Source organism: Pseudopodoces humilis, chromosome 17 (genome assembly GCF_049639895.1).
Source record: "Pseudopodoces humilis isolate 2021_Gansu_Grassland_sample_001 chromosome 17, ASM4963989v1, whole genome shotgun sequence".
Lineage (NCBI taxonomy): Eukaryota > Metazoa > Chordata > Aves > Passeriformes > Paridae > Pseudopodoces > Pseudopodoces humilis.
Genome location: NC_142216.1, coordinates 130,267 through 141,599, shown reverse-complemented (window position 1 = coordinate 141,599; position 11,333 = coordinate 130,267). Strand labels below are relative to the sequence as shown.

At 42.3% G+C, this 11,333-nt stretch overlaps 1 protein-coding gene across 2 annotated transcripts; it reads right to left on the bottom strand.

Moving 5' to 3' along the window:
* Positions 1-251: 251 nt before the first annotated feature.
* Positions 252-8,813, bottom strand: CDC23 (cell division cycle 23). 2 transcript variants are annotated; one of them, XM_005523723.3, is made up of 16 exons: positions 8,685-8,813; positions 8,130-8,202; positions 7,125-7,262; positions 6,846-6,888; positions 6,375-6,480; positions 6,160-6,292; positions 4,990-5,167; positions 4,806-4,903; positions 4,509-4,590; positions 3,791-3,944; positions 3,545-3,664; positions 3,121-3,196; positions 2,790-2,851; positions 1,856-1,934; positions 1,644-1,763; positions 252-773 (listed from the first exon to the last, which is right to left on the bottom strand). In XM_005523723.3, the coding sequence occupies exons 1-16, from the start codon at positions 8,810-8,812 to the stop codon at positions 603-605; spliced, it is 1,761 nt and encodes a 586-aa protein (XP_005523780.1). In that variant the 5' UTR covers position 8,813; the 3' UTR covers positions 252-602. The 2 variants fall into 2 exon arrangements, with proteins under 2 accessions (XP_005523780.1, XP_014108494.1); XM_014253019.2 differs by having other exon boundaries at positions 4,812-4,903.
* Positions 8,814-11,333: the final 2,520 nt, after the last annotated feature.

Here is an 11,333-nt window from a genome sequence, read left to right as displayed (position 1 = left end):
TCAGATCTACAGTGAAAACTCAAGACAGCTGTCACCTGCAGCTACTTGGGATTCCTCTGACATTTGCCAATCCTTTACCATCCCCATGGGACCTATCTCTAAGTACCTTTTCTACTGCTTTAGTGAAACGTTTCCTACATAGTTCAAGACAAGAAAAAGTCATTAAGTAGACAGGTAGGTACCCGTCTCTGGTGAGGACAGCAGTGATAACACTACGAGGTCATCCAAAGAAGTGTAGTAAAGACCAGAGGTAACCTGGGAGAATCAAACGTAATATGTATTTTAAATCAAGCAGACAAGCTCTTCCCAGTGACTTACTTAGGAGTAGTCCTGTGTAGTGCGGCATGTCTGCCCTCTGACTGGAACGACTTGGTGAGAAGTAGAGCAGGTTCTCACATTGCAGCACAGGCACTTTCACATCAGGCTTCCCTTTGTCTGTTGGGGCCCATCTGTCTTCACCTGTGAACTCTGCTAACTGAACTCTCCTACCTTTCACGTGAGGGCAACAACAAAAGGAGGAATTTCCCTAGAAAGAAGTAAATGATTGCATGCCCCATCTGCAGTGTCACATCCAATGCACAAGTTAGAAGTATCAGAATTGCTCATGGTGTAACAGAAGACAAATTGAGAGGGGAGACACGACGTGTGGGAGTGTTGTTGGCTGACAAGGATGCAGGAAGGAAAAAGGGAGCAGCAACATCTGTGGATGATGTTTCTCCTTGGTTGCGAAGCTGTAAGATCTGGCGCAGCAGGGCCTTTCCTTCTTCTCTAGTCTGAAATTAATTTGTAGAAAACAGAACAATATGCCTATGAATGGATGGTTTCTGAGTCAAATTCTGTATGTAAGCAGTGTAATTTAAAGTAATTTGTCATTCTGTAAGGCTACAAGCTATAAAATCCATTCTCAATTCTTTTTTTCTTCTGCTCATTAAAAATGTTAAGGTAAGTTACTTTCTCGGTTTCAGTCTTTCCTCCTTTTGATTGGTATGTTTCTTGGGTGTTTCAGAGAACAGAACCATCAACCACCAAAGCTCTCTAAATATTCCAGCAAAAGTAGATTGGGAAAACTTTGAATAAGGTGAATTCAGGTTGTAGAGAGCTCCAGGCAGCTTTGTCAAGGATAGGCCAAACGCCGTGCACTCATGGTTAGTGTCAACCACTAGGTTGAAATTAAAAATCCCGAACAGCCCACTTACAGATACGTAACATCGCAGAGTAAGGAGCTGCACGCTAAACTCAAGTACTATTATATTCTCTGCATTGTCTACACATTGAAGATGAGAAAAAAGAAGTTTCTGAAGTACCACCACTATACAGTGTGTGGGAGTGACCATTCAACTACCTCCTCACCACCAAAATTTTTAGCAGCCTTAAGACTACCATATGAAGCTTCAAATTATTTTACTTAATGAGTACCAATGAGATATGGTTCAATTTCACTATCTACACCACATTCCATGACTTTTATCAACCATACTCAGCATGACTAATCAGGTACACAAGACAACCACCATTCAGGATGTGATCTGTATGGCAGACAGCCCTCATTCCTTCATAAAAGATTCCTTCTGCTCTGAGGGGAGCCAAGATCAAGGTCACAGATCCCCTAAGAAAGAAGCACCAAAGACCGCACAGGTACTCACATCATTGAAGGCACAGCATTTCTGAGCACATGCTGAGGCTTCATCCCAAAGTTTACATTTGAAGTAGTACTGGGCGAGGTAACGAAATGCAGTGCTGACCTCCAGGTGCTCCACTACCTCCTACAGTGAGTGGGGTAAAAAAAATCTGTAAGTGCCTTCCAAAGTAGTTCTACACCATGTTCACTTTTTTTGTTCTCAAGATATCATCTTACCCCACAGGAATAGATATCCTGGATGTATTTGATGTAACACTGAGCTGCCTGTTCAGATTCATTCAGCTGTTCATGCAACCTAGAAAAGGAGAAAAGTGGGTCACTGGAACAAGACTGCACTGTTGAAGACCTTCTTGGTCTATGAGAAAATACCTGCTCACCCTGACCTGGACTAATGCCAGGTCCTTTTCCTTCCGAATTTGCAGGACACGCAACATGTACTGCCCCTTGTGGAAGGAGATGATCCAGCTTGCATTCATGCTGACAAGGAGGTAGTCAGATAGTGACTAGACAGCTAGAAGCAGTGACAACCAAAGCAGGGGCCTTTGTTTATTCTGCTGCATTTTAAACTTTTTAACAGACCTTTGCCATTCTACTTACTCACTATTTCCTCCGGTGCTCCTTCTTCCCCTGCTACAGCCCAAATCTGTACAGCAGTTTCACTTTTCACTTGCCCTTTTTTTCCCCTTTGCTTTTCCCACTTTGTATTACTTTATCCCCACCAAAAAAATTAGTGCTGATGTCACAGTATTCACATTAGACCTTTTCCAATGTCACAGCCATATACTAGAGAGGAAAAATAAAATCAAACTACAATTTTGTACATCATCTACTGTCATGGGCTGCTTTTAAGTTGTAATACAATAAATACAATTGCTAGCACTGCCTGCTCAAATCAGGAATCACCTCAGAAGTCCTTTGCAACCCACATTATGCTATCAATCTCTAGTTATCCTGATAGAAACAAAGATAATGCTGGATGCCAAAATTTGCAGTCACTATAGCCCTAAAGATACCAATTCTCACATAGCTCAAAAAGTAATACTACCTAACAGCAATTCCACTTGTTTATGTTCTGTATGTTATCATTAGGTATCAAAGTGCAACTTGCATTTAACACAACCCTGACAGTTCAGTGAAGGTACATACTCACTTGGCAAGTTTCACAAGTGCCATTTTCTCCACATCTCCCACAGCATAGGCTCTCCAATAGCACTGTCAAGGAAGAAAAGTCAGTCAAGCATGCCACAAAAACTACCCCAGCTCATGACTCCAGCATGCAAGTCAGAAACAAAAAACTACAGTGTTTGTCAGCAAAAGAGGCACGTATCTGTAGACGACTCCTTACTTATCAGCTGCTCTAGTTACATTGCAGCAGTACTTCCCCAACTGTAACTGCCAACGAGTTTAGGTAGCATTAGCTACATATTTTTGTGCAATTCCACCCAGTGTTCTGGGAGAGACCCTAACACATCAGTTCTCACCTTCTTAGCTTCCACCAACTGATTGAGTTTCTCATAGCATTCTCCTAGAGCAACCAGCATACGAGAATCATTTGGTCTGTAAAAGAGCAGTTCAGCTAGCTCAATGGACTGCCAGCTGATCTCAGGGTGAGGGGGGGGGGGGTGGTCAAGGGAAAAAAATAATCTATACCTGGCAGTCTGTCATCCTTCTGCATAAAACATCACTCATACTCCTGACCAGTCATCCTCAACATTTAACTGACAAAGCTTTTGTGAACAATTAACTAACACAACTAAAAGGATTTGTAACAGTGAGACTGCACACATCACAAAGCATTGATATTTTTTATCTTTCCTCAATTTAGTTCTTGTATGTAAATTCCTCAGCCAGTATCAACCATATCAGAATAAAGACCAATAAACATGGCTCCATTCTTAACTCTACCTGAGTTGGTGGGCCCGCCGGTAGTAGTAGAGACAGTAAAATGGCATTTTGAGGATTTCATAGGTTTGTCCTAAGCCATACCATGCTCTGTAGTCCCTTTTGTTCACCTCTATTGCATGCCTGTCAAAGAAAAGGAGATGAAATAGACAGAAATTAAGAATCAAAATCAAGTCCAGCAAAACACTATGAAAAAATAGAAGATATTTCAGAAGCAAACACCATTTTGTGCATGTACATGAGCAGTACCTATAAGCCTGGATAGCTGCAGATGTGTTCTTCATTTCCATATACTCATGTCCCATAAGTGTCCAGGCTCCTAGATAACGAGCATTCAGTTTCAACGCTCTCTGGAAATAGAGTGCTGCTTTTTCATGTTGGGAACGCAAGCTGTAATAATTTCCTAAAGTAAAATCATAATATTTAAATAAATTTTAAAAACCCATAACCAACCAACCAACAAAAGAAGCCAACAGCAACAGAGAAACAGAAAAAAGGATGTAATGCATATTACCTACTACCTCCTAACAAAATATGAAGAGTCCTAATAAAGACAGAACTGATTCAAACCTCAAAAGACCTAATTGCACTCTGTTTGCCAGTGTCCTGGTCAGTCCTTTCCAAGCTGTAACAATCAATTTATGATTCCATCCTGTTGGAATGTCATGATCTAACAAATTAATTTCCTGCTCCTGACACACAATTATTTCCATTGGAGTTTGAAGACTATAACGGGATTTTCAGGTACATGGGTCTCCTTTCTGCCCTAGTAATATTACAGCAGCATGCATAGAGAAATGAGGTACTGTGTCATTTAGTCTGCTTTTCAGGCTCCACATTCACCAAGTGGTGATTTTGGTTACCTTGCTGGCTGATCACTTCCACAAGTGCTTCCAAGATTCCCTTACACAGACTACAGACAACAAAATAAGATGTAAAAATAACATGTGAAAGAACTGGCTCTCACCGATTACACAGCAGGTCTCAACACGGTACTTGTCTATCTCACAGAGATTATGAGCCAAGTAGCTCAACTCAGGCTTCATGCTCTAGTGAAACAAAAGATTAAAGTGATGAGAGAGTACATTATGTTTTGAAAGAAAACCTAATAAATTGACAATGCATACAGTGCATCTCTTCCATGGAGTCAGGAAGCAGAAAACCTGTATTCAGAGAGGCCAGACAGCACCAGCTGCTTCGCCAGTGTTTAACACACCTCCAACAAACACCATCACTATGGACAGGCTACAGGAAAAGTGCTTACCCTTACATAGAGCAAGTTGGAGAAAGTGTCCATGTTTTCTATCCTGTAAGGATCTTGTTTCCTCAGCTCATTGAAGATGGATAAAGCTTTGTCAATATCTGAAGAAAGACCAGCATATGGGACACCAACAACTATAAATGACAAGTTGGCATTAAGAGGGTCATTCCTACTTAGTGTCACTGACCTCTTATATTGTGGTAAGCAACTGCAATCTGAGAGATGATATAAGTGCTTTTGGAAAATCCTGCATCAATGAGACTCTGATACTTCTGCAGAGCTTCCTCTATCAGCTGCAGCTCTGTATAAATGTGTGCAAGAAAGAACTCTTTCATCCATGTATCTGGCAAGGACAGGAACTTCAACTAGCAAGAATCAAAGAGAAGAAGGAAGAGATGACAATCAGAAGTATTATACAAGCTACACATGGCAAAGAATCCATAATCTTCCCTCCCATGATTTAGAAGATGGTTCTGAGGCAGGAGGCTTTCAGTCACTTTCTTAAACCCATTTGGTCAATGAGGAAGAAATTGTCTTCAAATATGACATCACCTGGCTCTTGCTTCAGCCATTGAATTCAAAAGTCCTTTGAAAGACTGCACTTTCTTCCTATGTTTGAACATCATTATCTTAACACTAATTTCAATGAATTAAGTGAGCAGACTCAAAATTATATAATAAAAAATGCACTTCCCTTTTTCCACAAATTGGTAATACTCTCTTCTGCATCACTTTTTTAAATGATGGGGTTTTTTTAAAAGTACTGTTTTGAATACTTCACCAGCCAGAATTTACTGACAAATTAAAGGAGTGAACTCCAATTCCATGCAGAAAGAGAAAAAAATCCATTTTGGTTGTATATCTGAAGTTTGTTTCTTTGATACAATTCACCTCATATGTGGCTTTGTACATTATTATTTCAGTTTTGAAAGCAGTGATTCTATATATCCTTTCAAGCTATCAAAAGTGCTCAATAACTGAGGAATTTGAACCAGATTAAGGAAAAAAAAAAAGGGGGGAAGTCTCTTAGGAGGATCTACTTCATGTGACAAGGTGATAACCACAGTGACAACTCCTTCCAAATACACAAATTAGGAATTTCTTAAACTACTTTGTCGGTGAATAATAAGAAATTAGCCCTGCCTGTATAAAGATTCTCAGGCTACAGCATGGCAAGCAATTGAAGGTAAAGAGGATTTAACAGTATAATTTACAGTCACGGATTGCCTTGCATGACAGTGTCTTACAGAATGAAGCAATGGGCAACATCAATCTTGTGACAACAGAAACACTGGTCACTGAATCAGGCCAAACTCTTGAGATTTGTTACCACATCTTGATATTTACAAAGTTTTACCATCTCTTTATCTGTAATCAAGTTGCAAAGTTCCAGCCAGGCTCCCCAATGCAAAGGCAGTGCATGAGCAGCTTCAACAAACACATCTATTGCTTCTTTCACCAGGTCCAGTTTCCGCAGCACAACACCATATCTGTAAAAAAAAAGTATCAGGTTGACAAGAACCATTAAATTCTGCATATCCACACAAATGTATAAGAAATACATGCACTTACAGATAAAGGCCAAATCCATCCAGTTCCTGTGCCTTGTGTTTCTTGCTGAGCTCAACTCTCAATTCTCGTAGAGCTTCATTTTTCACCTGTCCTTTTTCCAAAGGTCCTACATGAAGAGAAAGTCACACAGCTAGCTTTCAATAAGGAGTCTCACCATAGCAGTGCAAAGTCTAGGTCACATTCAGAATTATTACTGACATGACATGAAGGGTTCCCAGTCTGTGTTTATTTTCCTCATTTTAAAGAAAATTGCTTAGTCTGATCACCCAGTTTAAAAGAAGACCTAACAGATGAAAATCTGTAACCTGTAACTAAGCAAATGAATCAAAAGACAATGAAAGAAATCACATAACAACACACTATTATCCAAAAAATTGAAGGGAAAGCTATAGACCCAAGAGGAGTTACATGAAGAGCCAACAGCAAAAGCTTCATTATCTCATCATGTGTTTCTTGACACCAGAGACTTACCCAAACTATCAACTGTCTCATCATCCTTCTTCTTTTCCCCTGACTGTGGAAAAGAAAGGAAATCCAAGATTACATTACAATAATATATTTCCTATGTTTGCTGCAGCACTTGCAGCAGTGTGTAAACTGAGTCTTCAAAGACAGCACAGTTCTGAAAAGAACAGCCCTATCTTTCTTTACCCCAACAAAGAATTTGGACTTCAAGGTGGTCATTAGGAACAGAAAAAGCAAAAAAATACGATATGCCAGGCAGAGGTAGGAGGCAGAGTTCAGCCTTACCAGGTATCTGGAGTACATGTACAAGAAGTAAGCTTTCTGGCTTTTGCAGCCCTGTAAAAAGTAGGCAGCCCTGTCATATTCCTTGAGATCGAAGTAAGACTTGGCTAATGTGTAGGCATCCAGATCACGAGCATCCTCCTGCAGGGACACACAGAAGTTTTAAGACCCGAGAAGTTCTGACATACTTCAGGAAAATCATGGTTACAAACACAGAAATAAAATTGCTACAAAAGCTAAAAAAGTAGTTTATCCATCTTTATAGATGGTTTCAGTACTATCAGAAAAGTTCCTCCACTCCCACACATGATCTGATTCTACAGTTCTCAAATAACGAATACAGACTATTTACGAGCATTTAAAACAAGCTGCCAGAAGGCAAGACTTAGCTCTTCAATTAGTATGAAGGACCATAAACAAGAAACCTGCTCAGGAATTCCATATAAAAAAATATTAATCTGTTAGAGATCAATATGAAAAGAACACTTCCTTGGCAGTTATACCTTGAAATGCATTTATGACACGTAACACTTCTATAATACACCAGCACAGGCACATACCTATGAGTTCTACTGTGTTCCTACAGAGGTGGGGATGGAGACACAACTTGTCTCTCTCTTGTGTCCTAACAAGCACAAGTTTAATGGCAAAACATAACTTGTATTAAAATAAATTTTCACCTTAATAAAGAGAAATAAAAATAAAGTAGCATGCGTGTGATCTCAAATTTGGCTTACAGAGTGCCTCACTTAAGACACAGCAACTGATAATGCTTTCATCTGGCAAAGCACATTTAGCTCTATCGCCCCGTTGAACACGCTATGGAAAGGATGTTCCCAGCATTATGGCAGGATTGGAGCTCAGCACAGACTCCCACCCATGGGATTTGGAAGACTGCAATCACGTATTTTCCTCCACAGTTAAAATTAAATAGCCCACCCCAAGAGCTGCAGCACCTTCTGCCAGAGCTCACAGCCACTTTCCCCCAAGCACAGCCTGGGCCCATACCTCGGTGAGCACAGGGGGAGGCGGCAGCTCACTCAGCGGCAGTGGATCCAGGGCGAATGCAAGTTCAGCAGCCCTGAGGGAAAATCAACATTAGAAGCACTGAATCATCAAGGTTCACTGTAAGATCATCAAGTCCAACCGTCAGCCCAGCACCACCAATGTAATCCCTAAACCACATAACCTAGTGCCAGATGTAGACACCTCTTAAGCACCTTCAAGGACTGTGACTCCACCACCTCCCTGGGAAATCTATTCCAATGCCTGAGAACCTGGACAATGAAAAAAAAGTTTTCCAATATCTTACTGAATCTCCCCTATCTCAACTAAAGACCATTTCCTCTGGTCTCTTTCTTGCAGGCATGACAGAAGAGACTGGCTCCCACCTCAGTGCAACCTCTTCTCAGGGAGTTGTAGAAAATGATGAGGTACCCGCGAGCCTCCTCTTCTCGAGACTAAACAAACCTAGCTCCGTCCCACCCTCCCTCCCGGCACAGAACACGTTAGCCCGGGGTCCGCCGAGCTGGGGCCCGGCCAGCTGTGCCCAGCCCCGCTCACCACTTCCCGCTGTGCTGCAGCCCGCGCTCGCGGCTCCGCTCCGCCACGCTCAGCAGCTGCTTCTTGATCTCCCGCAGATCCGAGAAGTCGCCACCGCCCGCCACCGCCACCATTGCCGCCGCCGCCATCGCCTCAGCCCGGCCAATCACAGCCCCGTCTGCCAGTCCAGCCAATCACAGCACCGCACACTGCGTGCCCGCCCACCGGCCCGGCCAATCACAGCTCCATCAGCCAGTCTGCCCAATCACTGCCGCGTACACTGCGTGCCCGCTCCCCCGCCCCTATAGGGAGCCGTCTCCTTGGGCTGGTGCGAGAGGTCTCGCGCCAATCCCGGGCGCGCCCCCGAGCCGCGCTGTCTGATTGGCCGCTTGTGAAGGGCGCGCGCTCCCGCGGGGGGCTCAGGCTCAGGGAGTCGGCGCCGGTGGCGGTGAGGGGTCGGGCCCGACACCGAGAAACACCAGGCTTCCTAATTTCTCGTTTAATTCTTAGCTGACAGGGGAAATACTCCTCACGTGCCACCCTGCTCTCAGCTTCTAGTTGTCAAGATCAGTTGATTGTTTCTTAAGGAGGTATTTCAATTTACCTGTGTACTGGTAATACCTCCTCATTTAGTATAATTTCAAATTTTTTACTCACATGCTGCTACTAAAAATCCTGTACTAAAAATCACAATTTAAAAACAGTAAGTAGAATAAATTGGTTCAATACAGATCATACAATCAATACAAAAATTTGTTATAAATGCATGTTATTGGCTTTTTGCAAGCATTAAAACGGTATATTTAGTGCTGGAAAACTTGGCTGTACTAATACAGTTTCTTTTGTTTCTGTTATTGATAAAGCTTAGAAATAGTGGTGTAATACATATATATATATATATATATATATATTTTAGGCCATAGCATGGTATTAAAATAAAGATTGCTTTTGTTCATAGAACCCAGAGACTGAAAAGATAGTCAGAAACTCCCCCTGCGTTCTTAGATTATCTTATCCAGATGAAGACAGCAGTGGCAAGAACTCCAAGGGAGGAATTTACTGAACCTCTGATCGGGGAGTGTGACACACAGCGGAGCCAAGAAGATTATCTACAGGGGATGGGGGGAGTTGAAGCTAAACAAAGGGACATCTAAAACTTAAGAGGATATTCGATATAATGTTTGAATCATGTATAAGAATTTATGACTCTGTAATAGATTTGTGTTCTTAAGGGACAATCCTTTGTTGGTAAGGTATGCGCTTGGCTGAATGCTGAGGCACCCAGCCGTATTTGCTCATTTTGTTTTATTTCTATCTCCTAATTGTATTTTTATTAAACTTTTTAGATTTTATATTAAAAAGATGTGAACCTCGTTTTTCACAAATTGAAGTACTTGTTTTGGGATGGTTGTGCTCCACAGTTTTTTAAGCTTTTCCGGAAAAGTAACAGTATACCTGTGGGCTCAACCTAGGGTCAGAATTGTCAACTTTAATTATGGCTTTTAAATCAGAAGTGAAGAAAGAATAGTATGAAATTTCATTTTGCATCTCATTTGCAAGTTACACTTTTTGATTTTTTTCTTCTTCTGATGGTAAGGGCAATAAATATTCTGTAGCATGAAAGTGTCCTTCATAATCACTTTGTTGGGGGTTAGGTGTCCTTCCTTTAGTTCTGGCTCACCTGTGGAATTTTTACCCATTAGTTGCAGAGAAAACCTGATTGCTGGTACTTAGTGAGTGCTTGAGAAACACGAAAAGTTCAGCTGGGCCCGGGGGGGGCAGGGGAGCAGAAAAAAGGGAGAACGAGGGGGGGCAGCTGGGGGCTGGCTGGTTTCTTCAGCTTCAGAGGAGACTTTGCTGGGAGCTGTTGCTGCGGAGAGAAGGGAATTCGCCATCACCCAGACAGAGCTACTGTTTCTTCTTCTCCTTCTTCCCTCTTCATTGGTGGCCTCACACCCCCTGTCCTGCCGGGACATGTGGCAATGCCAGGCACCGCCTCGGAGCTGCTGTTCTACCTCAGCCACCGGCCCGGGATCTCAGCTCATCCCTGCTGATCCAGCTGAGTGTTCCTCAGAGCCCTGCAGGAGCACCGGGACTGCCCGAGGGGGTTTGTGAAACAAAGCCTCTCCTCCATCCCTTCCCGTCTCAGCCGAGAAGGCTGTCACGGGGCCCCTGGTTCTGTTTTCTTGTTAATGCTGTAGTTATTGTTGTGTTTTTGCCTTGTTATAAATACTAGTAAAGAACTGTTATTCCTATCCCCGGATCTCTGCCTGAGAGTACCTTGATTTCGAAATTATAATAATTCGGAGAGAGAAGGAGTCCACGTTTTCATTCCAAGGGAGGCTCCTGCCCTCCCTAGCAGACGCCTGTCTTCTAAACTGAGACACTTTTGTTGCAGAAAGGATTTGAACCAGAGGACTCAGTGTTTGAATTGGCAGCAAGTTCACTGGTGATTAAAGGAGTGTCACTGCTGAGCATGGTGTCATTGTACTTGATCTGCTATTCTCTAAGAAAAGATCTTTGGTTTTTTGATGAGCTAATTACTGAATGTCACTAATTCTTACACTGACTCCAGTAAAGAGTCTAAGGCTACCATTTGCCTTCACTTTATTGATGAGTTTCAATGTTGTGTTGATCAGGAACTATTTCATCTGGAGCCACCTGCCGAAA

What these genes read in the sequence shown, in the direction of transcription:
- CDC23 (XM_005523723.3), bottom strand. Translation starts at nt 8,812, where the DNA reads ATGGCGGCGGCGGCAATGGTGGCGGTGGCGGGCGGTGGCGACTTCTCG. An exon ending in TGAGACCTGCTGTGTAATCG is followed by an intron (nt 3,945 to 4,508) that starts GTGAGAGCCAGT and finishes ATTTTACTTTAG; the next exon opens with GAAATTATTACAGCTTGCGT. An exon ending in CGGCGGGCCCACCAACTCAG is followed by an intron (nt 3,197 to 3,544) that starts GTAGAGTTAAGA and finishes GCTCTTTTACAG; the next exon opens with ACCAAATGATTCTCGTATGC.